Genomic DNA, 27,894 nt, shown 5'->3' with positions numbered 1-27,894 from the left:
ACAGAATTCATGCAAAAACTGTATGTACTACATACACTGAAATCTACGAGACATGAGTATAATTGATAATTGTAAAAAAAAGTACTTGCAGATGGAACTGGCAGAATAATTTATTTGGTTTGTTGGTTTTGTCAGTAAAGGCTTTAACGCTCTTTATGGCTTGATTTATTAAGCAAAGGAAAAATATTGAAGGAATTTATCTTAGAAAGGGTTATTTGTATTTGGCAAAGAATACAATAGCTAGTATATTTATTCTCAAGGAACTGAATACGAGTATTTGGGTGGTTTCTGCATACTGAACTTATTGAAATCTACCACAAGCTCTCCCTAGTAGAATTAATTCAGCAGTAAGAGTGAGCAATATATATCTGTATTAAATACACCGCTGAAGGTGAAAGGTCAAGTATTACCTTTGATATCCTTTCCTTTTCCAGTCACCATAATGACAGAATTATAAAAAGATACATATGGAGTTACTGGGAGAAAGAAGATACAAATTCTTTACGCTTGTGTTTTTGTGGTCCCTCCCTCTTGCTGCTGCGCATTATACCTGCATAACGTATCTTATTTTAATTTTTATTCTCATACGATCATCAGAGTTTCACATATCTGGTCAAAAAATCTGAATACTCTCTCTCTTATTTGGAAAATCCTGTTAAGTTAAGAAAGGTAATTCAAAATGAGTAAACAATGGTGGATTGACAGCCAGGAATTTAAGACAACAGACAATAACGCAGCGTTTTTTATTTTCAGTGGCCAACTATAGTTTAATAACAAAAGTTCCTGAGCCACAGGACAGTTACTCTGTTAAAAGCGAGACTACAACTGGGGATTTTAGAATTACCTAAATTACAGTATTTCTCTTACTTAATAACTAAATGTTAAAGGAAACAGATAGGCGAATGGATCGTGCAGCTGGTTCTCTAAAGGTAAACTAAGGTCATTGACTGAAAAGCTGCGGAAACAAAACTTGTGATTGTAGCAAGTGTCCTAATTTAGTACATAGTACAGCCACAGAGGACAGTTTTGTTTGTAAAGAGTACACAGTCTGAACATGACTGGATCTTTCAGTGTATGGCAAATTACAGAGAAGGTCCAAGCACCACATATTTTTCCTTGTCTAGACAGCTCACTCAGAGGACTCCTGCTTTACAGCCGGAAAGGGCATTTGTTTCTTTAATCACCCTGTAAAGCATGAGGCTTGTAATCGGTGATTCTCTTGCTATATGGAGACAAAGCAAGGGGAAAAACTAAATATGAAACTAGTATATCCTATGTCTATACAGTGACTAAAGCAGTTCTCTGTAATTACGACCTGTTTTAGGATCCATGACTCTGTGCTGCCTGCTTTAATCAAAACTCCTTTGATCTAACATCATCAGGATCTAAAGAAAGGCAAAACATGTGTGCACTCATGCGCACTCCTATTCAGCTCAACACCGTGTTCCTGTTTTCTGCCAACCTGAACAAGATGAAGGCATACTTAACCTCAGGCGTGATATTTAAGTCTCACTGAAATCTACTTACATGGCAAAGTGTCTGGAAGAGGAACTGTTTCCTAGGACAGTTCTGCACAGTGCTTAGGGGAACAGAGCTCTGATTCTGAGACTTCCAGGGCTGCCCATAACACCCATACATGAAAATCACTGTCATGAGAAAATCAGAAAAATGAATATTTGAATAAAGACTTTGGCCATCTAAAGGCAGTAATGCTGGATGGTCATTCCAACATTGCGATGATGGGGTAAGAGAGAGATTCTTGTTTTCACCTTTGTGTTCTTACTTCTCTAGCCAGCGTCCAGGTAAGAAGTAGTTGATGCCCTAAAACATCTCTGTCAGCAAATGTGAGAAGGCTGGTGAAGTCTGTGAAACTCACTGTGGAACAAGAAGGGGTATACCCTGGAGATGCATACTTGTATCTATGTTTGGCAGAAGCCTGAGCTTGCTTTCTTCAGTATTTAACCAGAGATTTGGTGAAGCCGTGAAGTTGTCTACTGCATAAAATTTACTCCATGTAACAGATAATACTCTGCCCCAAAAGGTGTCCTAGATTTACCCTACCCTTTTCCTTAAGCTGCCTTGTCTTCCCTACATGGGCAGAGTTATGGTTGTGATGTGCAGCTACAGCAAACATCTACTCTCTTAAAACGTCTTTGGTGGCAGAGGTAACAGTTTTGCACTGTTCACAGCTCGGCTCTTTGTTTCCTTGATTTTCAGACTTCTTAGGTATACAGTCATCTTAAATGATGGACAATGTAGCATCTTTGTGTACAGATTTGTAAATTATTCTTTGATCGCAGAATGATCTGTGGATGCTCCGTGCAAGCATCCAAAGGCTTAGATGGGTGGACAAGGAAAGGAGAACAGGATACAAGACAGTAAGTGAGGGGAAAGGAAGAGGCAGAGGTTGGAGAGCTCTGGTGGGACGTGTAGGTTTTTTTGGAGTGCCTGTTGAGGCAGGCAGTGAAGCTCAGGGCTGGGAGCAGAGAGAGGGAAAAGCGAGGGAGCCACTGAGAGACATAAGGGATTGGACACGGAGACAGAAGAGGTGCTTGGGGCATGGTGTTGACTTAAGCATCAGAGAACCTCTAACTTGAGGTTTTGCCAACACAGTTGACTAGCAGCCAACTGGGTAAAACACTGCCTTTACAGAAACCCCAGAGAGCTTGACGGGGAGCTAGGGAGCGCTCCGAGAGCCTCCTGTTCAGAGAGCCTGGCGCAGCCAAATTGCTGAGCTTGGGGCCAGGCGGCAGTGGAATGTCACCACTACAACAAAAGTTTGTCTACACCTTGGAAGAAGACACAGTCTCCACAGCTGTTCAGTTTACTTTGGCCAACGGCCATAAAAACTCCATACCAGAACTGAACCGCATGGGGTTCTTAAATGTTTTATGTTGTTGTTGTTTCTGACTTTTAAAAAAAACCGAGTCAAACTCGTACAAAAACAGTCTGGAGATATGGAAAATCTGCTCCCCAGGTACAGAGAGGCGTCTAAATCCAGCAAAATTTCCTCAGGTTCTTTCTCTGATGGTATAAACAGTTATTCTCACTCACTTAACTAGAAGTAAATTCACAGAGGCACCTAGTGTAAAGAACAGTAGCTTCTGCGGCTGGAAGCCACATCCTTTCTCAGTACCTGGAATGTCACACGTTCCTTTTGTTTCTGATCCTTTTGTTTCGTCTTGCTTTTTCGCATGAAGCTGACACCACTACAAATATTAACACTGACACCATCCCTTTAAATGAGTGTTTTCAACTCTAGAATTGTTTTTATTAAAATGACAGAATGGAGAAACTAATCGTGGTAGAAAAGGAGTGCTGTTGCTTCAGAAGACTAGAAGTACCCTTGCTTCGCCAAGTTATTAAAATACTTTTCCAAGTGCTGAATATAAAGTCTGATCTGTATTCCATACACACCACCAATTACTTGTGAAGTACGCTCAACTGGTTTTGTACTTGTTGTTTTATTCTTCATTAAAAAGTTCCAAAACTACTCACAATCCTGGAAGTAAGATCTTGTGATTTCATCTTTTTCTATTTAGTAGAAGTTTGGCTTTTTTGTTCTAATGGAGATTAACTTTGTACTACTTCATCATATGTGATGGTAACTCTTCCCTGGGAACTGTGCTACTTTATTAACTGTCAGAGATCCAGACAGAGGGGCTCATTGTTTCTGGTACATCCCCTAAAATTAGATGCCACCAACTTTTTTTTTTTTTTAAAGTTGTGTTTCTATTCAGTTCTGCCTTTTTTAATTTCTGAGAGTTTGATTTCACAAGGTTAATAAATGTTGGTTTGGAATAAAGTGTTTGGTTTCTAAGAGCAGGCTGCATTCTTCTCTGACCACTTTTTTTTTTCCTAGCTATGCTCAACAGTGAGGCAAAACACCTGCTACTACTTTTCTTGCACAGAAATTGAAGATATTTAACCATATCCTTCCTAAACACTGGGTGAAATGTATACATGCTGCCAAAAGAGTCCACGAACATGCTTTGGAATTATCCCCATTACTTGAAATCACAAAATACTGCCTTGTCCATCAATCACTGGAGTTATTCAGATTCGCTCTCTCTAGCCTACTTGACCAGGCTTGGCAGTAAGAGAATGTTCCTTTCAACTTATGCCATGATTACAAAATAGGGTAAATGTTTAGAGAGGAAAAAGCACCAAAAATACTGCAGGATTTTTTTTTAATTATCAGTAATAATAAAAAACACAAATAGTGTGTTTGATGTCGTTGTATCTAAATATACAGCACTTATTCCCTTACATCAGCATAACTATTCTTGCCAGTAGTGTATTTCATTTCATTAGATATTATATTACTAACTATATGGCAGGTTATATGCCAGCTCAAATAATAATGCTGTAATGCTGTTTTTCCTCTGGTAAAAGTAGGGGGAGTAAATGCAACAGTCAGACAGAAGTTTTAATACACCTCCCTCCACTGAAGGAAGCACCTTTTCACCATCCCTAAGTGAACTATGAGAAGAGCTGGCCCACGAAAACCGATCCCATACGGATTTACTGGCCTATAATTTGGGCTAGAGAACAGCTTGCTTACTCCTTGGATGCGTGAGATCCACCACCCATAGGTTTCAACACCGAGCTATCACCTGCTCAGTGCTTCTCCTCTGCATGCATCGTGCCGAACTACCACCATATAATTTTTTTCCCCTTCTGAACTTTTCCCACAAGGCTTCTTGTCTTGAACAGTCCTCTCATCCAGAAGAACAGCCATTCTTCATCCAGTTAGGGGGATTTTTGTTTTCTGTCAGCATCACTGACTACACAAAGCCACATATCTTCTTGCTATCATTGAGCACAAGTCTATTTTAAATCCAGTGCAGGAGAGCAGCATCACTAGCTCTGCTGCTCATGCGTGCATTCCATTAGCAACAGGATATATTCTCATGTTATAACCAAATGAAAACCCTAGTTACACCTAAATTCTAGGCTCCTGGCTGGTGTTTCTCACCAGTGTTATTACTGGAGCAGCTTTTACAACCTTATCTGAAAAATACCTGTATAAGCATACCTGCATACACTTATGAAGAATAAGCTGGCTTTAGCACTGTAAAGATCTAATTACTGCTATTTACTCCATTTCTGCCATTTCAAAATGCCTGAGGTTCTACCATAGATAGCATTTTACTACAATTTCTTACTGGAGTTACTGCTGTTGTATGGATGCTTCATCCGCATCTTTTTAAAAAAGAAGTCTGACAAGCAAGGTTCTGTTGTCTTACACACAGCAATGAGAACATTCAGGCAGCTCAGGCTTGCTGCTAACGCACTTAACAAGCTTTAAATTAAATAATCCTAAATATTTATGGCAGGAAGGTCTTGCCCACTGAAACTTATCAGAAGCCTAAGTTCCAAACTCACTTGACGTGCATTATATATATATTTATTCCTTCCACCCTTGCTATAAGATAGAAATAATTTCCCATCTATGAATAGATTTTCATACTATTACAGATGTCCACTGGTTTCACATATCTTAACATAAGAATATCATTCCCTCCTTTGCCATCGTTTGCCATAGTTAGGTTAGTATTCCTGCTTTTTCACTGATTTCTTTTGCTCAAAAAAATATAATCCAATGTTAAGAGAGCAAAATTATTAAAAATCAAGAAAAGTAAACCACAGCTTGTAACAAACATTAACTCCATTACGTTGCCCATTTTGTGAATTTCCTGTTATACTTCTTAGGATTCAAGCAGCAGCACAGCACCCCGTGCATTTACGAGAAAAAAGAACAAAGGGCCCTTAGGTGGCAGATTGCTGAGTTAATAGTGGTTTTGGGGTATCAGATCCAAACTGACTACTTTTCTCGCCCAACTAATAACAGCAAACCAATGGGAATGCATTATTGTGACTTGTCTCACCTTCACATGTTCGGCCATCTGCAGACACAGAAAAGCCCCGCTCACATATGCACTGGTAGGAACCATCCGTGTTTAGACACTCCCCGTGAGGTGAACAGAGGTCAGATCTCTCACACTCATTGATATCTGAAAACACAGAGACATTAACAGCTTTGCAAATCATCATACCCTTAATATTAAGCCAAAGTTCAATTTGTCTTAAAAGTAGCTTTTATTTCTACCAGCTATGGAAACAGCTATGTAAACAGGGCTCATTTTCCAGAGTAACCAAATTTTCTGGGATCGTTCTTAAACTCTGTATAGGCATCAGTATGTTCTGCTGCATCATACTCTCACTATATCACTCTCTGCGATGAGGATGAGCAGATGAGAGTGATTTGTGAGGTGTCAGTATAAGCTCCATACTAGCCAACATTTCTTCTGCGCTAGGGGAATTCTCAGATGGCTCCATCTCACTGTTGCTTGATTGCTGCATGCTGGTCAACTTGTGCATCTGGCTCCACGTGTTACCAGCAGGTCTGGAGTTGCATCCTTCCCAGTAAGATGATTTTACATAATTTAAAGCCAAATGCTCTTTTTTGCCAATGGGGAATGGGAATGGTCCCAAAAGGTTGCTATATAAGAGTTTGTCATCATAGCTTTTTTTTTTTTTTAAACTTAGAAAGCATTTTTCAAACGCGGCCTTTCAAACTTACTTTTGAATCTGAAAAACAAGCATTTCTTTCTGATTGATGTCTCATCTTACCAAAAAAACCTGCCATTAGAACTTAAGGACTGCATTCATTCATTAAGAAGGTACCACTTTTACATGAATTACCATTCACATTGTAATTGTACTTCTGTATTTTGCTTTTAAGAGGTTTTCAATACCATGCTGAGATCAAACACAGATTTAGAAACAAAACTTACACACGGCTCATTCATCCGTCATCACAGATACTAGAATTTCTTATTCTTAACCATGTCTTTCATTGCTTAGATTCTGGCCATTGTTACAACCATACAAAATGCATCGAAGTAGACAATAATTTTAATAGACTAGAGAAATTATGATTTCAGTACCATTATTTCAAGACCCATGACACCCATTATAGAATTTTCTTTAGACACAGACTGATTCTATCCTGTGTGTAAACCTTCTAGGCCAGTCTCCTGAAGTCATGGCACATATGTGGAAAGAACAGAGGCAGCTTGGGGAAGGGTAGTATCTGTATGAGGTGCACGGGGAAAAGTCAGTGCGCTGGGCTTCACACAACACCTACATCGAATCATAGAATCATTAAGGTTGGAAAAGACCTCTAAGATCATCGAATCCAACCGTCAACCCAACACCACCATGCCCACTAAACCATGTCCCTAAGTGCCACACCTACGCGTCTTTTAAATACTTCCAGGGATGGTGACTCAACCACTTCCCCGGGCAGCCTGTTCCAATGTTTAACCACTCTTTCAGTAAAGAAATTTTTCCTCACATCCAGTCTAAACCTCCCCTGGCGCAACTTGAGGCCATTTCCTCTCGTCCTATCGCCAGTTACTTGGGAGAAGAGACCGACCCCCACCTCGCTACAGCCTCCTTTCAGGTAGTTGTAGAGAGCGATGAGGTCTCCCCTGAGCCTCCTTTTCTCCAGGCTAAACAACCCCAGCTCCCTCAGCCGCTCCTCATAAGACTTGTTCTCCAGCCCCTTCACCAGCTTCGTTGCCCTTCTCTGGACACGCTCCAGCACCTCAACGTCCTTCTTGTAGTGAGGGGCCCAAAACTGAACACAGTATTCGAGGTGCGGCCTCACCAGTGCTGAGTACAGGGGGACGATCACTTCCCTACTCCCGCTGGCCAGACTATTTCTGATACAGGCCAGGATGCCATTGGCCTACATGTATCAAGTCTTCTCTGAATTCACAGTAAATGCAGGCCAATGACATACTTCCTGAAGCTCTCTGAAAGTCAGGCAAGGCGGGAGATCAGCAATGACAAGGACAATACGGTACCTTCTTAGGACGCACACTGTTCTCAAGACTAAGCGTCACGTTTCTTTGCCAGAAAAATACTGGAAACCAAAACAGCTGATTACACAAGGTAGAATGATGTATTAAAAGACAGGAAAACAAAATTAACAATCTTAGGGAGATAAGAGTATAATTAATCTGAAAGAGCAAACTGCACACTTTCTAATGTTTTGGACTCTTTTCAACTTCGCTCCTTACCAAAACGCATGTTCCTAATTTCTAGTCTAGGCCAGATTCAACTTGCAGACACTGCGTTCTGTGATAAGTTTGCCAGTTTAATTCAATAGCTCTCTACTTTTCAATTATGGTTTCCTCCGAAGATAATAAGGTTATGATCAAGTCACCCCTCATTTTTTTCAACAAAATAAACAGTTTAAAAGCATTCAATCCTTTTTCCCCAAGGCTGTCAGCTTTTTTGGGTTCATCTCTGAATTCTCCTCAGCTGATCAGCGTCCATTTTGAATTGTGGGCACCAGAATGTCAGTGTACAACAATGTGCCAATAGCAGTTGTATCAGTGCAAAATAGAGGTAAACAAACCTGGCTCACTCCTGCTGGATATTCTGCTTTTTCAATCTTCCGGGGAGTGCATTAGTCCTACTGGCCACAGGGTTGCACTGGAAGCTCATATTCAGCTGACTGTCTCTGACCCCTAAATCCTTCTCAGTGACTGCGTCCCAGAAGGAAGTCCACTATTCTACAAGCATGACTGAGATTCCTTCTTCAATATATAACTGGATATACTGAAATGCATATTGGTTGCTCATGCCCAGCATACCATGTGATCAAGATCACTCTGCACTAGTGGCCTATTATCTGGATCTTCTACCATGCCCCTAATCTCTCCAGGTAAATTCTCTCAAAATTTTTATGTTTTTTCTTGCTATTACAGAACTCTGATAGAACTAACTTTCAGTCATTTAAAAATGTCTCCGTTTATTTGCTACTTAAAATATTCTGAAGGTACTGTTGAGATGTAAAGAAGTCATCATTTATGATATAAGTATGGCTAGTTTTGTCCAGTACAAAATACAGGACAAGAAAATACATTGGAGATTTCCATCTATGACAAATAAAAATTCTACTATTGCATCCTGTAGCAGCTTAACAACAAGTGGTCAATACAGTAAAAGAAGTCTAACCATACTTAATTCTGCTAGCCAAAGATCTCCCTTTATGTTCTTTCTCTGTGTCTAGTTCTTTGCTATTCTAACTTGTCAGTTTTCATTATATCAACTCCTCCTTTCTTCCACTTGTTTTGATACTGCTCTGGCTATTTCTCAAGCAGTTTCACTCCCCTCTACAGCAAGTTGTTATTTTTCAGTGTTGGTGGTCTTCCTTCTCAAGTGTGGCGCTCTTACCTGAAATAATTTCCAATTTTCATTCACATTTTTCTGTTAAAATTACTGTCTATACTGTCTGTCCCTTACTTGGCTCATAAGTGCTTTCAGTTTTGTTATATTTATCCATTTAAAACATGAAGCCTATATACTACTACTTTACACAGTGGAGTGAAGAGAATAGAGTGGTATCAAAGCTGGCATTGATTTATAGCTTGTGATCAATTCTCTTTTATCTGCTAAAGCAAGGTCTAATACAGTACTTCCCTATGTTGAATGCAACGTTTTCTGAATTAGAAAGCAGTCACATATAATACTCAGAACTTCTACAGGGAATTTACTGTTGGTTGCACAAGATCTTCAACACAGATCAGCTGGAATACAGTCTTTCAGCTCAAGTCTAAACTGTGCATAAGAAAGCAGCCAAAGCAAAGTCCGGTCTCCTGGTTCTCCAGTCATTTAGAGCACGAACACGCTATCACTTTCCAGCTCTAATACCATGGTTCTCGTCTCATAAAAATGGATGGCAAAAGGGAGTTGTGAGGCACGCCTGGGTGTTGTGCCAACATGGAGCTGGGATCGTTCAAAACTAAAAGCGAGGAAGTATTTTTCTGGGTTTGGCAATGCTGACTCAGCCCCAGATAACACATTCTCCCCACCCATCCTCCACAAAGCACTGCAAGTGTTTTAGAGGTGAGAGAGGTTTATCTAATGTGACTTGACACTAACTATACTGCTCTTTCTGTTACATTACTGATTCACAAACATAGAGGGTTCTGTCAAGATAAATGTGCCCAGGATTTGGGAATATGCAGCACTGTATCTCTGTTAGTTCTAATATAGATTATCTTTCAAGTTATGAAGGCTGAGATTTCAGCCTCTGGAAATAATTTCTCAGCATATATTTAGAGAGAGTAATATAAAATGAGAAGAGTAAGAAAGTACTACAAACGGTAAATAAAACGAGCTTCTCTTCCTTAGCATGATCTGTGACTATCACAAGCTATGCTTACAAACTTGCACATTTATAATAATGAACCAGGTATTTTTTATAGCTGTTTTGTACCTTGACATCCCCTATTCGCTATGTGCTGGAAACCATCTGGACAAGTGCATTTGTAAGACCCGTCAGTATTCATGCAGTTTCCTCCAAGGCAAATATCACTGTCTTGAAGGCATTCATCAACATCTGAAATAAAAACATAACTGAATTATTAGATGATGTAAAAACTGATGAAACTTTTAATAGCGATACTTTGATACTAACGTAGCAACTTGAAGCTACAATGTCGTTTAATAACTCAGGGCGGGGGGGGGAGGGAAGTTTACTGGACTGTAGAATGTCCTTTTACTTCCTTTCATCTTACCATCAAACTTCTTGTATTTCTAGAGAGCTTTAACATTTGAGTTTGTGTCATTTATTCTTAGCAAGCATGTCTAATATGTGCCATCTGCATCTCTAATGAAAGCTATCATGACAGACCTTTATACCAATCTCCCCCCTACTTTAATGGTGACTGTGGTGTTACAGGAGTACAATTAACAAGGAAATCCCAGCAGCTGTACATTTAGAAGACAGACACAAAAAATGCCTACTAATGCAAACTCGTAGTTTGCACTATGCATCTTTGGACATGTTTAGACCACTACACAGAGATCCCTGAGCTGGAAGTGACCCGACTCAGACGTCCCCCGGGGTATGGGCAAGCCCAAGCACAGCTGGTGTGCCACGCCAGACCAGACGTGTCTGCGGAGACTACTCACAAAACAACCACGTGGACAGGAGGCTTGTAGGACAGGGACCACACTGTGCGTACTGCTGTGCCAACGGCTGCTTTTTCAGAGGCAGTTCGTGTGATGCAGTACAGCCATTTTGCAGGCTTAGCAGCTTGGTCACGAAGCTGAATAGCTGCTTTTGCGCAGTGCTGCACCCAAGCCATAAATCCAGCTCCAGAGTCAGGGCACGCAGGGCCTAGCTCCCAGCTGCCTATACACGACGTTCCCAGCACCAAGCCTGTAGACTCTGCCCTACTGTCTTGACATCCATGGGATAAACGTGCTGACTGACACACAGCAGGGCAAGTTTCAGGATACCAACTAGATACAGAGTAATCAAATATTTCAAGGACAGGACACTGGCATGGTCTCCACCTAAAGTCCTTTCTTCCCCAGAGGAAACAGAGCACAGCTGCTGCGGGTACAGGATTAACTCAGCAAGTGCCTACATTCCAGCGATATTATACAGTTTTGTTTCACTACAGCTAAAGATCACAAAGTATTTAATGACTCTGCCTCTAGTTTTAAAAGAAGCAGAACATAAGAAGGTCAAGTAAAAGAAGCATCTCATAAGCAACTTTCCCTTGCCTCTACATTGCCCTACCTTGTAATTCACTGAGTCTATTGCTCTGATAATGCAGATAGTTTCCTTTGAAAAACAGTTACCAAAGAGTTTTTCCACTGCCTTTAATTATTCTGACTTCTTAAGCATGGATTTTAGCTGATTAGAATTGTAACTTTTTCCTGTGTTGCAGGAATAAATAACAATTGTAATTAAAAGAGGATACGACCTCATTTCTACAGTTATTTCTGCAAAGCCCACACTATATCAGAGTGCAGCTATCCTTGGGATTTAATCTATTTGATAAAAATAAGGAATAGGGATAGCTTTCTTACATAAATGAATGTTATTGCAGATAAAACTGCACTTAATGCTGACAAAGCTGTGACCTTTTGATAACCACATGTTTTACAATCATTTTCAACTGAGAAATAAATTGTGGTTTATTTAAAACAGCAATTAATTTTGACTAGGAGCATGAGAAAAAATTAACAACTCCCTTGTGCTGAGTTAATGCCAAGTCGCACAACAAGAAGGCGTCTTCTGCCAAATGCAGTCAAAATGCATTATTTTCCGTATAGGATGCAAACCTCCTTTTCTCTGATGCAACTCTTCACAGGTCCTACAGTTGCTGCACAAGAATCTCCAGAAAAATCAGAGACAGCAGCTCATGCTTGAGATGTTCAGTGCTTTTTACCACCTTTTACAGGTGCATGTCTAGAGCATTTTGGCAGGCAAAATCTCTGAAGGCTCCTAGGAGAACACTGCAGCCTCCTACGCTTCAGACAGACTCTTTTCCAGTAACCCGAGTTCTTTGAGACATACAGTCTATATGCAAGTCCAGCTGGTGCATATTCATACTTCCTGTCAGTTGAGACAAGGCCAATACTTTTTACCCATAGGTGCGCTCACATTTTGTGTTCCCTCACATTCAGAGCAACACAGAGCAGAAAGTCTCAGTGTCACTTCATCTCAAGAACAGGAGATGCTGAATGAGAGAGTAAGGCAGAAAGAAAATAAACATGCATGTGGTCATGCATCTTGAAGACTTCTGACTACTAGAAAGTAACTTCTTTTTCTATCTTCAGGTGGAAGGTTGTGCATACAAGCCCACCTGTGGGTGGTCACATGCTTCCAGGCTACTAATTTCCAAGCAGATAATAGCAAGTCTCTACAGGTACTGCAGAAGGGAAAAGTTCTTCAGCCTTGGATAACAGGATATACAAGCATTTACAATATGAATGGATATACGGATTATTGCTCTCAGACAGAACTGAGGGTATGAAAGCCTCAGTCCAGCTTTCTCATTTTCTGACGAGTTCAGTGCAAGGATGCATACAGAGCATGTATACACCAATGTACAGAACAATTATTTGCAAATTACCTTTCTTCTTAAGTAAGTGAAATACTGTGCAAAGACTTCCAGACAAAAACTTCTGCCAGAGCTGCAAAAAGCACAGCTGAAAATGAGCACAGCATAACTCTGCCAAATTCTGCAATATCTCTAGAAGTTTGCGCAAGTGTATAATGATCAAACCAGCAAACTGCTTCTTGAGCTGCTACATTTTGAAGAAAACTTCTGCAGTAGCAGAAATCCTTATTAAACAAACAAGCACATTTCTTGCAAGTGATCTGCCAACCACATTGGCTTTACAGCCTGATACGTTTTTGGGTATCCTCTGACAAATGTCCATCCCTGAGTCTTTGAGAAACTGGCCAGAATTTGAACCACTCTCTTCTTTTCACACAACTGTGCTGTGCTATACCCACAGTTTTTGTCTTCTCTTTCTTGCTTTCTCTGTGTTTTGTCATCTCTTTCCTGCTTTCTCTGTGAAGTGTTAGAAAACATTCAGGTAAATAGGCTAGTTTGAAAATCAGAGGCCATCACATAGAGAAACATTGGATGTCTTCTCATGGCAATTTTGCCTTTATGGAAGCTCTGCCCTTAGTCCATGCACACATCTGGCTGAACTAACAGTCAGGAGGAACGCCATTTTGATGAAGATGGGAATGTGGCTGTGAGGCTGAGGACCTCTGCTGATATGGAAAGAATGTGAGATTTAAACCTGTAGTCAACTCAGTTCCCTAAATGTGCACTGAATAATTCAAGGAGCCTTCAAAACTAATTACATCACCAGGTGAGGGAAAACAAGAGAGGAGAATGTAGATAAAGCAGTTGCACAAAGCGTTCTTACTGACAGCAAAACAACAACAGTCTGTTCAAACTTAGTTTCCAAGGTGCTAAAAGCAGTCTGTAATATCCTGTACTTCAGAAAATACTGAAAGGATATAACGCAAGCACAGAAGAATTTCTTCCACTTCAAGAGATGAATAGATTTTGTGCAGAACTTTTAATATTTATGAAAATCTTCAGTGAACAAACTCTCTACAGAAATTAACTGCTCTGTCACTGGGTGGAGAAGCTGTACATTTGGTTACAGACTCTTGGGAATGAGACGAAGAATCTGAGGTGAGGGAACAGCTTTACTCTTTTTCCTTGTATGATCCAATTCCTCTTCTTTTGCTTTGAGAGCTTCTGAAATTATTTTTCTCTTGAAAATTGCCCTTGAACAGGATTAAGGAAGAGATGAAGATAAAGCATGGACCTGTCCTGACAGGCCATTGCATAGTGATGGATGGCAGCAACAGTTACCATGACTTCTTGTGCTGTATGAAATGCACCAAAGCAGGCTGAAGAGAAGTTCTGGAAAACATTTGGTCCTCAGCTACAATGGATTGAAATTAATTTCTGCATTTCATTTGCTCTTCTTCACTACAAGATGGTTTAACTCACCATTTCACATGCTCACACACGCTAACAGCATTTACTAATTCAAAATCTCTCTCTGCAGACTTGATGGATTGTAAGGCTTCTTGTTGAAGGAACCAAAATGCTTGAAATGGTTATGCATCCCACTCTTCTCACCATCTCCCTCTCTGCTATGCAGAGGAAAGAAAGAACCTTTTCCTGTTTAAGGTGGACAAGGTAAGAACTCATAAACTAAACTGCAGCAATAGAAGATTACCATCACACATTTGGGAAAAAAGAAAGTCTAACACAAGGACAGCAAAGCACTGGCACAGGCTGCTTGAGGAGATGTTTGGGATCTCATCTACTCAGAGCAGGTTAGATGAGTACCTGTCAGGAATGACACCGTATGGTCTGTTCTGCCTTCGGGAGGAGGAATGGACCAGTGATCCCTTCCACCACATTTTTCTTTGATTCTTGACACAGTATCTCCATATCTCTGCATCTATTGCAACTCATGAAGATCCTGAAGCCAGGTGAGAGCGAAATTCTTTGACACGAGTTTCAAAACTTGCATCGTCAGCCCACATTTCTTGAAGCTGATGCAAGTGATGCTGGTATTCACCAGGAACTCTGAGAAGATCATGTTAAGTTATTCTATGACCAGATTCTCCAAACAGGTCAGTACCAAAGAGTATCAGTGTGCTGAGGAGATTTTATAAGATATCCTTATTCCTTGTTGGTGAGAACTTCAAGAGATGCTGTCACTCATTAAATGTGGACAATCCAGTATCATCGCTGCTGATGAAGTCTGGTCTGATATTACAGGTTTGTCTTGAGAAGACAATATTTGGTTGGCTCAGGAGGAACTGCTCTTCTGCCTGGATCACTTGAAGAGGAGGATTCCTGACCTATTGCTGTGGGTGAGAAGGTGGGAACTGCCTCCTAGAGTGCTGTGTGGAGAATAACCTAGCAGCAGAACACTACTAGGTAGAACAGCAGTAAGGAGCTGTGTCTTCCCTGGTATCAGCAGCTACAGAAAGCACATCAGAAAGTGGAAAGTTCTTATGTGCTAATACCACATGTACAGTGAGACCTTAACTGAGACTTTTTTCCCCCCGAGGGTGAGATAAGGAAGCAACTGAGGTACAATCTTCTCTGGAGCTCGCTAGTAAGTAATCTCACATGCTCAAGGTGAGCATGAGTAGTGCAGCAGATGTACCATATCAGGTGGTATAGCCAACGATGGAGAAGAGGGAGTAGCTTTGAAATAATTAATTAGAAAAAAATCTGTTTGCCAATTACTGGACAATTAAATTGTTCTATTTGACAGATAATAGAATGTTTCTGTTTTCTATGACACAGCATTTCTCCCTACATTTACTGTACATCTTTCACCTCTTATTTTTGTTTTTACAAGCTCAGTACGTAGACTGCCTTCGGAGACAGTGAAAGCTGTGAGCTCCAGCAGATCCCCCTAGAGCTCATCTTATACTACATATTTTCTCCTGCCAGTGCACGTGTGGGATTGTGGTGGCTGGCTACAGGTTCCCAAAACCAGCTGGAGAAGAAGTTTTAACTTAGCAGGCCCCCATGTGAACAGTGTACGCTGGCAGAAGCTTTTGTAATACTGAACCTCTGTGTCAGAATTTGAGCAACAAGGTTTGGAAAGGATTAATTGTTTTTGGTAACAATGTCTCCTGCTCTTCCAATCCTACTGTTGGAAACACATGTGCTGATTTCTTGTATGTGGAAGGATGACAGGGACTATTTCTAAGAATCCATTAAATATGTGGCTGTGTAGGTGGGGACTGTTGAATGGTTGACAGTAAAGTATTGAGAAAGAAAGAGGAGCAACATATCTTTCTGCCCCATTCTCAAAAGAGTTCATGCCTATAGCTGAAACACTCAAGATCTTATTGACAAAAATGAATCAGCAGCTTAAGTCCACAAGTTTACCTTCACACTGATCTCCAGTAGATGATAATGTATAGCCTTGGCTACAAATACATCTGAAAGATCCTTCTGTGTTCCTGCAGCGTCCATTCGTACAGAGTGATCGGTGCTGGCATTCGTCTATATCTGTAGCGAAGAGAATGAAAACATAACACATCTGAAAATACCAATTATTAATCAAATGGTGCAATAACCAGTTCTGAACAAAACAGCAAAGCGGAGTGTCAATATCCAGTACTGCTTCTCTTGGTCTTATTTATTAACAAATGCAGACAGTCAATACAATGCATAAAAATATATGAAATTGCAGATTGGATGTTTTCCTTGAGATGACTGCATTCAGCATTCTCTCCTGTAGTGTCAGTGTATCCCTCAATGCACAAACAGGTACACGCAGACACACAAATACACACACATGCTGCCTGAGTGCCGCTTTTGTTTCTTTTATATCTGGCAAAGGTAACAAGCCAGCTGCTCAAGTGAGTCAGCAAAACCCACAAAATACTTTCCAGCAGGATCACCACCTTTTAACAGGGTGTGGTTTTCAGATGCACACTGGCAGGCTGTTCCCCTATAAAGCTGTACCTTAAGGCTCATTTAAATATTTGCCTTGTAACAGTATTAATCCTTTAAGTATGGGGAAATGTCTCTCTGCTTCCACAACCACTGCTAATCCCTCAGCGCTTCTGTTCTCAAACTGGGGTCAGTCTGGGTTAACAGATGGATTTGAACATCAAACTTGTATTTTCCTACGAAAAACTCAAAATATTAGAGGGGAGTGGCACTTTGAATTCAGAACATAGCACATGCCTTGTTTGAGCTAGGAAACCTGCTTTCCCTCCCTTATTTATAAAATACTCGTTAAGGAACAGTAATTAAATTGATATGGTAGGTTCTTAGTCACTTCTAGGATTTAGGCACGGCTGAATGTCTTTCTGAAAATATACTCCAATTCAAACACGAGAAAGTTACTCAATGAGGTTTTTCAGGTCTGTGTTATGGCTACGTAGTCTGACCTCTTGAGTAATGGTCCCTTGCGACCACAGAAGTTTTGAATTTAAGGATCACCGAAATCTGTGGGGCTGCATGAAGCATCTGGGCACGTGTACGGGTCCTGACTTCAGAAGGGTGCACTTTAAGAAGAACAGTCTGCACATGCCAGCTCAGCTTGGCAAAGGCCCTTTTCCATGAAAGGCTCAGAGGAAGCAGTCAAACTTTAGTCTACATACTTTCCCCAAGACCAGTCTGCTGTGCATCCTGGACAGCACATTTAACTCACTCAAGACACTTAACTTACACTGATGTTTTGTTTCAAGCTTCCTGACAAATTTACATGAACGATCATTTAGTTTTACTGTATTATTTTTAGCACTCAGAAGTCTGAAAGTGTTTGGTGCTACACACAGACACTTAGGGAAGAAGGGGGGGAAGGGAAAAGAAGAAAAAACATCTGACAAGAAACGTTCAGGTTTCTGTGTGCTTCCACAGCTTGCGGACATTCTCCCAGATTTTCACCTTTGGGGAGAGGTTTCAAGCAGTCCTCTCTCCCTAAGGAGAGGGATATTCATACCCCCTGTACACACTCTAGGTCCCCTCTCAGACTACTCCGCTCTGACTTCAGACCTAATTTTGTTCCACTGGAGCAGTACTGCTGGGAATTTTAGATGTGGAAGAAATGTAGAACCTGACACTTTGGAGGTACAGGTACTGTTCTTTGAAATACGACACCAAACTCACTCTCTCTCCCCCCCCTAAATGTACTACTTGAAATGCAGTGACACCAGTGCAGGCGTCAGCTCAGTGTTAACTGACACTGCTGGGTTCCAAGAGGGTGCAGCCTGGGTTTCTTGATTCCACTCACCCACACGAAAGGAAAAAAAAAGATAGAAAGAAAAGTAATTAAGGCAGCAAAAGCCACTGTCCCCAAACCTCCAAAATGACAGAAATGCCAAGGATTTTGCAGAAATTCCAATTTAGCAATATAAATATTACTACACATTCTTGACTGGCTTTATAACAAATGTCAAAATCTATAGTGTGACCATGGAAGCCATAAAATGGAAATACATATCCTTACATTTTTGGTTATTTAGCTTCAGTGTTGTACCTTTGTTGTTTCTCAATTAAAAGGAATGCTATTAGATGAAAAATATTACCTAAAAGGTAATATTATGAATTTTAATCATATTCTTTCCTACCTTCACACTGATCCTCTGATGCAGACAGTTTGAAACCTTGGCCACAAATACACCTGAAAGACCCCTCCAGATTTTCACAACGTCCATTTGTACAGAGATTGCCATACTGACATTCATCTACATCTGTGAATACAAAGAAAGCATAAGTGTATCATTAACTTGGGTACAACCATCTTTTTCAGTTGAGCTTGGGAATTTACTCAGATTCTGCCATAAGCATGGTTATAATCAGTTTTCCTGTATATTTTGACCTTGACAATTTGCAGCAATTCTGATTTTAAAAAAGGATTTGAACTTGAGCTGCCTTGTGCTCAAGGCAAAAACTGCAGTTTAGACTAACAAACCTTTTTCTTCCTTTTCTTTGCTTTTTTATATAGGGGTTGCACTATGAACTAACTGTGTCCACATCATCCTTGCCTGAATAAGATTATTTTGCCCATAATTTTCCCACAGTAGCTTAAACCAGTCCAGCTTTAGTATACAGAAGAGGTCAGCAAGTGCTGGCACGTTCATTCTTGCAGTACACAGATCTACTCTTAGCCTACGTACCTGTGATAAAAGTACTAGCAGCTGCCAATACCTTGTAACCATTATCACTAATCCTTCTGCACTTCACACAGGTCCCTTTGTAGGCTACTCTATACGGTCCACAAGGAACTCCACTGAATTATGCCTTTATAACAGAAGTTTTAGAAGCAAGATCTCTCTTCCTGGTCACAAACCATCCTTTATTTACAGGAGGACTTGAAAGAAACCTTTTTTCTATAAACTATCTCACAGACACCTACTTTCATCATTCTTTGAAAGAAGGGTATTAAATAGATGGGCCACTCTCTTTAGCCAACATGAAAATTGCTATGTTACTACTTAAGAATCGTTTTCAGGAATTTCTTCTGAATGCAATTTGTATAAATCAACAACGAAAAAAGCAAACATATAAATAAATAACATCTTTCATTATAAACCCAGCCAAAATTAATTCAGTATTCTAAAATAATCAATATTGTCTTTTTCGTACGAGTGGTTTTCACTGAAAAAAATAAAAGGTTAACCTTCAAATTTTATTTGTTTATTTTGGGGATGTAGTTAACAGCAAGCAGGTGTCCCTGTTTGTATGGAAAAAGCTGTATTTTTTAGCTTCACTGATGCAGAAAAAGAATTACACCTTATTTGCTTTTATGTGCCCAAAATCATATTACTCTCAATTATCCTGTCTTTTGCCACCACAAAGCACACAAAATCTGTCAACACACAAGAGTAAAACTGCTGACTATTTGAGGCACTTGAGCTATTTAGGCAGCCGTAGCACAGGGAGAGCTGAAAAAAGATTAGAGGTCTTGAAATCATCATCATAGCTCTTATTACCTATTGTGAATATCTGCAGTAATTATTTTCCTCATATATATTTATCATTCTTGGCTCTTTACAAGCTCCTGTACTATCTGACTTTGACAAAGCCCATCTCTCCCCAGACACAAATGAAATCACCATTCTTGTCCATATTTCAAATGACCTACAATTCTTGTTTCCTCACTTGAGCCTCTAACTCTGTAAATAAGATGCCCTGTTGCAGCCTGGCCAAGAACACGAAGTGGCATCCTCACAAGAGATGACAGCACAGATCCAGAGGTGCTCTGCTATGGCAGTTCAGTAGGCGATACTACTTACACCCTTCTGCAAGGCTAATTTCTCAGAACCCTACTGTTGCAAAATGTGCTCGCTCAACAAGACACAGCCTTTGCTCTCAATGTATATGATCAATGATCAAATTCAAGAATCTGTTAAAACACAGAGAACCTAATTCAGCAGTCAGGCAATCAAATTTCCAAGTGAATAACAAATCTGCTTCTTATAGATTCATTTTCATCTACTTATCTCCAAGCTACTTGAAAACGAAGCCTGCAATACTATTTCCGATACTTCGATGGGACTCGGAGATCAAGAGACTTTCCATAAAGCCAGCAAAGCCAGGAACAGAACCTGTATCTTCTGAGATGAAGTCCAGAGCTGTAACTGATTCTATTGAAGCTCCCTACAGTAGGGCTGGAGGTATATGGATCAGCTCTGCTGACCTCTGTATTAGTTTTGAAATCTTCTGATGGGGTCCCTAATGCTGTATAAGCTGAATATTGTTAGTTAACAACATAGCTGCAAAATTCACCACAGTGATATAACCACGAGGATGAAGCCGTCTAGAAGGTTTGGTCAACCTGATTTTTTTCATTTATTCGTCAATATGCAGAAGTGTGCTCTAGATTCACATACTACTTTATTGTCATTATATATCATGATATATCACTTCATTTGAATGTGCAAATGTGGAGAGAGAAAGATGAAAAAAATCCCATGATTGCAAGTAAACTTCTAGAAAAATTATTTCAAATAGTCCCTGTACGACACAAACACACTGAGGGACCTGGGACAGTAGCAATTTCAAGCCAGTGAGGTGACAGGGTGTGCAGGTGCCATTTTTAATTCCTTCCAATATGCATCTCACATTGGATATTCCCACCTAAACTGCAGTTAAATCTATTCTACATAAGTCTGAAGTGAACGATTGACTTGCCTTTATTAAACAAGAGTAGCTATGTTCCTGGCTTTAAATCCTGGAAGATTACAATATCAATAGCATCAAAGAACTGCAGAATTGTTACACTAGACTTTCCAGGGCATCAAGTACAGGCAGAGGAATGAGCCAAGGTAAAAAAAAAATTACTGAAAACAGCACTGGGGAAAACGCAGCGGAGCTGCAACTGACCTAAACTAACAGCAGAAACAAATCAATTCATGGAACAACGGACTTAAATACCCTTCATAGATAACTTGGGAAATATTTTCCTTTCCTGTGTATTTAAATTGTACCATATTGCAAAGCTACAGATTTGAGACAAACTCTGCCTGCACTACATTTTCTAAAAAGTGCATGGCTCATTTCCAACATGATGTAATTCTAGGATAAACAGAAAATGAAGACTGATCACACCACTAATGATGTGAGTGAGATGTCGAGGCTTAGAACATTTCATAAAACAAACGAAAAAGGGAAATTACATGCAGTAATACAAGGAAAAAAAGTATCAGCAACATGGAACCAAGACTTATCCCTTACATGACTTAGTTTTGTTTGTAAATCTGAACAGAGCAGTGACTTCTTTTCTCTCATTCTACTCCTACTAACCCAGCTAGCAAGAATGAAACAAGTGAAAGTTATGCCATGGCATTTTCAACCAGGCTATTTTCATAAATAGGTATAGAAATCAAGCTTGACATTGTGAAAGAATGCAAAATTAAATCAACTTAACATTTTCCAAATAAGGAGTTAAATAAGAGGAAACCTTTCTTAACAGAGTGCATGTGCCACATTCTTTGCAAGGGTAGCAGGAATCCAGGCAGGTGGGAAGGAGCAAAACAAAGATGAACATGAACGTGTGCTAAGTGAACCACATCAATTTGCTGTAAATTACCTGAGAAATACATTCCTCCAGAATGTCAAATGACAAGACCAAATAACGCGGCTATGACATGCTGATAAAATTGTAACAAGCAGATGTTCAGACAGAAATAATTTGCTACAATATGCCTTCATTAGAAAATAGGGTGGTTGAAAAAGGTATCATCTATACACCAAAACTGGTGGTGAGGCTCTGACAGCTACCCCATACATTTTTCAGGTGCTTCACTGCAACCTGGCTCTAGTCTTGCTCCACATAAAAAGCCTGTTTGCAGCTGGAGCACAGTAGATGCCCACGTTCCAGTGCTATTTCAACCAAAACAACGCTCTTAAGACTGCTTCATGAACTGAACCAAATCACAGCAATTCGGAGCGATTAGGAAATAAGCCATGGAAGTACACTGCCAATCTGACCTACAACAATAATGCAGACACCTCCTGTGTAGGTTATTATACACCTATGTTTAGGTAACATGGTTACTCCAACCATCACGAATTATAGGGCATGTGTTACACGCAGAGTGGATGGGAGGTTTCACAACAGACAGCACATCCTTCACAACTGGGATCAAATTTAAGTTTCTGAGAGCGCCTGAGGAAGTGGCACTCAAAACTGCAAAAGATTATTTCTTTTTGCACAATGGATTCATTTGCTCTTTCTTAACTTCATCTCAAATAGCCAAAACCGATTTGGAAAAAAATAAATCTAACATTTAAAAACAAATCGACAAAACTGTAACGTGAGAAATCTGTCCTAAAAACATAACCTAAAGCAAGACAAGCCATTTTAAGATGTGCTGAATGTTTTGCTGGAAGTACAGATAATTAAGAAGTTTTATTAATATGCTTTGTGAGCAAACTCCCATATCCTATTGAAAAGCCTGCCAGTCACACTGATGTGTTAGCATTCTCATGTTTTTTCCATTTTTTAATACCTCCAAACAGCGGCCTACTAGCATTTCACTGATAATATACCCTTTTCAGTTCCATATTTTCTATTTCAAGAATTTTGTTTTGTAATTATAATTGTATTGTTTGCAGTCTAGAGTCAATGTTCATTTATCTATAGTAAAACATGATTTCCTCATATACACTGTGTCTGAGATTATAAAGTCATTTCAAAAATCTCGTATTTTCAATTATTATTGAATGAAATGGGGACCCAGGGCACAGTGCTGTCATCAGGTTGTAACATGGATGACATAGGAAATACAGCATCTCAGAACAAGAACTATAACTGGAGATACAAAGAGTACCAAACATACCATGGCACTGTCCATTCCAGCCTCTGAATCCCACTCTGCAAGGAATGCACTGGTAGGAGCCAGGAGCATTAATGCACTGTGCATCTGGACACGTAGTTGGAGTCAGGCATTCATCAATGTCTTCAAAAGAGAAGATAAAAGGAAATACCGGTCAAAACCATAACAAAACATTGAACAATAAATTAATCTCATTATTCTGACTGTGCTTAAGTTATACTAATACGTTTAAAGAATTGTGTACTTTACCTGTTAGAGACCCAGGAAGGTACAAGTTCGCACAGATTTGTACCAGCGAAGGGGCATCTCTGAGAAATAAATTATATCATACTACATGGAACTGAATCTGAATTTTCTGTTTGTCATGGTTTAACCTCAGCTGGCAACTGAGCACCACACAGCCACTCGCTCACTCACCCCATCCCGGTGGGATGGGGGAGAGAATCAGAAGAGTGAAAGCGAGAAAACTCGCAGGTTGAGATCAGAACAGTTTAACAATTGAAATAAAATAAAGTAAAATAGTAATAGTAATGATGATGATGATAATAATAATAATAATATAATAGAAGACTATACAAAGCAAGTGATGCACGATGCAATTGCTCACCACCTGCTGAGTGATGCCCAGCCAGTCCCCAAGCAGTGATCACTGCCCCCCAGCCAAATCCCCGCTGCTTATATATTGAGCATGACGTCATATGGTATGGAATATCCCTTTGGCCAGTTTGGGTCAGCTGCCCTGGCTATGCTCCCTTCCCAGCTTCTTGTGCACCTTCGCTGGCAGGGTATGGGAAGCTGAGAAGTCCTTGACTTAGTTTAAGCACTGCTTAGCAACAACTAAAACATCAGTGTGTTATCACATTATTCTCATGCTAAATCCAAAACACAGCACTGTACCAGCTACTAGGAAGAAAATTAACTCTATCCCAGCCAAAACCAGGACACTGTTATACTGCGAATCTTTGGTAGGCCCTCCATAACATACAACAGATCAGATATCAGCTATCTTTTGGCTTAGATAGGTAAGAATAACATTGCTTATATCACCCCTTTACCATATTGAAGTGTCCTGAGGTTCTTCCTATAGTCAGTCTCAAGAGACTTCGGAAGTGCATTGCAACAACAATAAAATTGTAACTCTGGCTTCTCAAAGCAAAGAGGAATTTGGTATTCTCCAGTGTCCTAGAGTTATGCAGCATGTAAGTATTACGTGGACTATAAATTTAATTGTGTGAATGGTAATCAAAGATGTTTACAGGGAGCAGGGAGTTAATTATGTCTGAAAGAAGGCAAAAACAACACACATATCACTGAGGCTGGCAATGTTTAGGGTGATAGAGGGACTTGTTGCATCAGGAGAGGTCCCAGTTTACCCATGACAAAACAAGAGATAGGACCTAAAAAACTCATGGATCTCATGTCCAGGCTCTGAGCAGTCTACCAAGAACTTGTTATCCTGCGCCAAAGAAACCCACAATACATGCAATACATGTGATCTAAAAGAGACTGCATACAAAAATGACATTCAAAGACAAGCTGCTGTCAAGTGACCAATGATCAGAAGATGCTGGAATTAAAAGTGTGTGGGCAGCCCCATTCCATTCTGCTCCCATACTTGAGTATCATTTTATAACGTGGTCTTTAATTACACAATAATTATAATCTTTCCTACCAAATATTTGCTTCATGCAGCGCACAGACCTAATGAAATCATCAAAGTCACCTCTAAATCCAGCTTCCTAAGCTCCTGTCCCTTGCCTGCCCCAAGCCTAGCGGTTGTGTCTTCTGCAATTAAGGACTGCTACTCCAGCACAGATAGTAGGGAGGCAATTTAATCTCAGTTTTGGGAACAAGCTCACAGAAGGAATGTAGCCTCCAACACTTGTAATTTAACTGGACAATGCTCCAACCTTCAGAGAACCGAACATCTCAGCTCCAAACAACTCACTGATGTGAGCAAATCACAATTTTTCACAGACTCATGGTTGTCCAGCTGAGAATACTTTCTCATAAAAAAAGCAACAGGCTTCTTCAAGCCGCTACAATGCAGACCTGCAAATGTTTCTCGGTGAAACTGCTGTGAGGTTTTTTTATTTAATTAACAAAAAAATGCACTTCTGCTGAAACCTGTTCTCAGAACTGCCTGGACTGTATCTGCCCTGAAAACACACAACATGAATGATGCATTTGGCACAGAAATTTTCAGTCAAAATAAAGTCTAAACGCTGCAAAGCTTAAAGAAATCACAAGAAGATTTTATAGGAATACTTAATCGTATGCAATGACGTTCAGCTATGCCTATAACACTGTTCTACATAAACAATAGACTCAACAACAACATACATGCACTCTTGGGCTAAGCCCACAACAGAGCTTGCATGAGTATAGCTTGAAGGCAGAATGAATATGGGGTAAGGAAGTGTAAGTGAACTGTGTGTATTGTGTGCAGCTTTGAGGATTCTTGCCTTTGTTTTTGAAGTGTGGAGGAGGTGGAAAGGAGTTATTTGTGGAATCTGGAATCTGTCAAGTAGGGTAACTATAACGTGTAGGTGTAATGACATGGTGAAATGATTCCCCGAATGCGTCATTTCCTTGGTTTGATGGATTTAGTGTAGGAAGGTTTTTCCCTTAAGCAACCTTAAATTTTCCACAGAGAATTTGGTTTCAGAAATTACCTATTGTTAAGTTAAATGATAGAGGACTACCACCACACCACTTAAAATACGAGCTAATAAGAGATTTGATGCACTGTGATATTCTGATTTCTAGCCTATTTTAATCACAGATTCCCTACTGACAGAGAAGATTTGGAAAAAGTAGGTGTAAGAGTGGAGTGCGTGAAACATTTATTTAAATAAAAAAAAAATTGTCTGAATATAAAGAGGAATCTTTTAGCAATGCTCAGAACAGCAAATATATCCACAGCAGCTTTAAGTTGCTTATTTGCTAGGCAACCTAACATGTTAGCAATTTTATTCTGTCCTAAGTAACTTAGACTAAAGCTTGAACAAAGCTATGTTTAAAATGAAATGGCTGCTTGTGGTTTTTAGTTCACAATTCCAGTTGAAAATGAAAAAAGAAAAAAGAAGAGCAAAAAAGGCAAAAATATCACACTGAAAAATAACGTGAAGTTTTGAAGGTCAGATGTCCTAGGATCTCCTGCAACATTAAATACCGGCCAGATAATACGTTTCCAAATTAAAAAAAGTCAACTTATCATTTGCTACCTGTTATAATATAGGAAAAATTATCCATTTATTTTTTTTTTTTAAATAGAAACTTGGTAAAGTATGCAGGGAAGGACTAACAATGAAGTTGTTTGATTCCATGGCAAGAGCTGTTAAAATAGCTGTCCCAAGATCGTTCTGTCCATAGTGGGGGAACTCCTTTGCAGTGTCTTAAATCTAAATAATAGGAATTGAATTGTGGTTCCAGACATCAAATAACTGAAAAGACTGGAGAGTACTCAAAAAGGTTTCTTGTTTAAGATTGCACCCTCTGAGAATTCTCCCTTTGCAGCTCAAGCCGCAGTGCTAAGCCTCCCTTGAACAGCAGGCAATGTTAATCATTCCAGAGTGGTAACGTCTGGCATTGTTTTTGTGATATGAATAAATGGTAACTTCACTTCATCATCCAGGACATACCGTAGATAAAACAAGCAACATCCTTTTGAACATTCTGCCATTCTCAGCTGGTGTACAGGGGGAAGTTAAATGATCTGAAGGCAAATTAAATGAAGAAAGTAGCTGTGAGAGAAATCCAGCAGTAAGGTTAAGCTAGAGAAATTACCCATGGAAATAAGCACAGAGTGGGATGGGGAAAGGGAGCTCTGAACACAAATAGATATAAAACCACTGTGCCAAGACATTCCATCTGAAATCAAATAGCAAATGGAGATTGAAAGGAATTAAAAGAAATATACCAGGTAGAAAAATATTAAGTTAAACATGAAAAAATCTGTTATTTTAATATTTCCATCTAATGGCCAGATTTCTTCAAAAATAAATCAATAGATGTAAAGTTTTCTGTTGAGATCAGAAACAGCAGTCAATGCGAACAAATGATTCTTCCTATTGCAGTTGTTTGGCTTGGCAACTGTTACTGTATTACTACTGGTGAAGAGTCCAAACCTACCTTCGCATTCACCTCTCCTGTTCATTTGGTATCCACTATCACAATATTCACATCTGTATGAGCCAACAGTATTTATACAAAAGCCTTCCCCGCAAGTATGAGGTCTTGAACATTCATCAAAATCTGCAGACGAAAAAGAGAGGTTAAGAGAAACTTTGCTTCACCATGAAATTACTGAATGCTTGCATCGCCCCTAAACTCTGCTTTAATTAAACGTAAGTTTGGATTTTCAAGCTGTTTGCAAGCCACAGCACTACAGCTGTTATTACTGAGCAGTTCCATCTTTACCTCACTGCTTGTAATCACAGAGAGAATGAGATCTAGAAACAGCCAGGCTGTCGGAAGGCCAGTGAGCAGCCCTGTGGTCACAAACACAAGGCATGTCACTGCGTGTATAATGCGCCCAAGGCAGCACTAACCTGAGGAAGACCACAGCCAATTCAGGCTGTTTGTATTGCTCTGCAAAGTCCATGGCTGTTTGCAGCTACATTTAAAAACCATGGTTTGTTACAGCCGCTAGTGATTGAAAGAGTTTTGAATATTTGTATTTTTCACCACAGAAGGTGTTTTTA

General features: G+C 39.8%; 1 protein-coding gene across 1 annotated transcript in view; it reads right to left on the bottom strand.

The window, feature by feature from the left end:
- The window catches only part of LTBP1 (latent transforming growth factor beta binding protein 1), a 136,670-nt gene that overhangs the window by 37,345 nt on the left and 71,431 nt on the right, over positions 1-27,894 (bottom strand). The window contains exons 14-19 of the mRNA XM_009331050.1: positions 27,323-27,445; positions 23,192-23,311; positions 18,476-18,598; positions 16,281-16,403; positions 10,301-10,423; positions 5,892-6,017 (exon numbers count right to left, since the gene is read on the bottom strand). Coding sequence (XP_009329325.1) covers positions 5,892-6,017; positions 10,301-10,423; positions 16,281-16,403; positions 18,476-18,598; positions 23,192-23,311; positions 27,323-27,445 — 738 coding nt within the window. The remainder of the gene's footprint in view (positions 1-5,891; positions 6,018-10,300; positions 10,424-16,280; positions 16,404-18,475; positions 18,599-23,191; positions 23,312-27,322; positions 27,446-27,894) is intronic.

The sequence above is a fragment of the Pygoscelis adeliae genome, unplaced genomic scaffold (assembly GCF_000699105.1).
Source record: "Pygoscelis adeliae isolate BGI_AS28 unplaced genomic scaffold, ASM69910v1 Scaffold218, whole genome shotgun sequence".
Lineage (NCBI taxonomy): Eukaryota > Metazoa > Chordata > Aves > Sphenisciformes > Spheniscidae > Pygoscelis > Pygoscelis adeliae.
The sequence above is the reverse complement of the archived record's forward strand: the minus strand, read 5'-3'. Positions and strand labels throughout refer to the sequence as shown.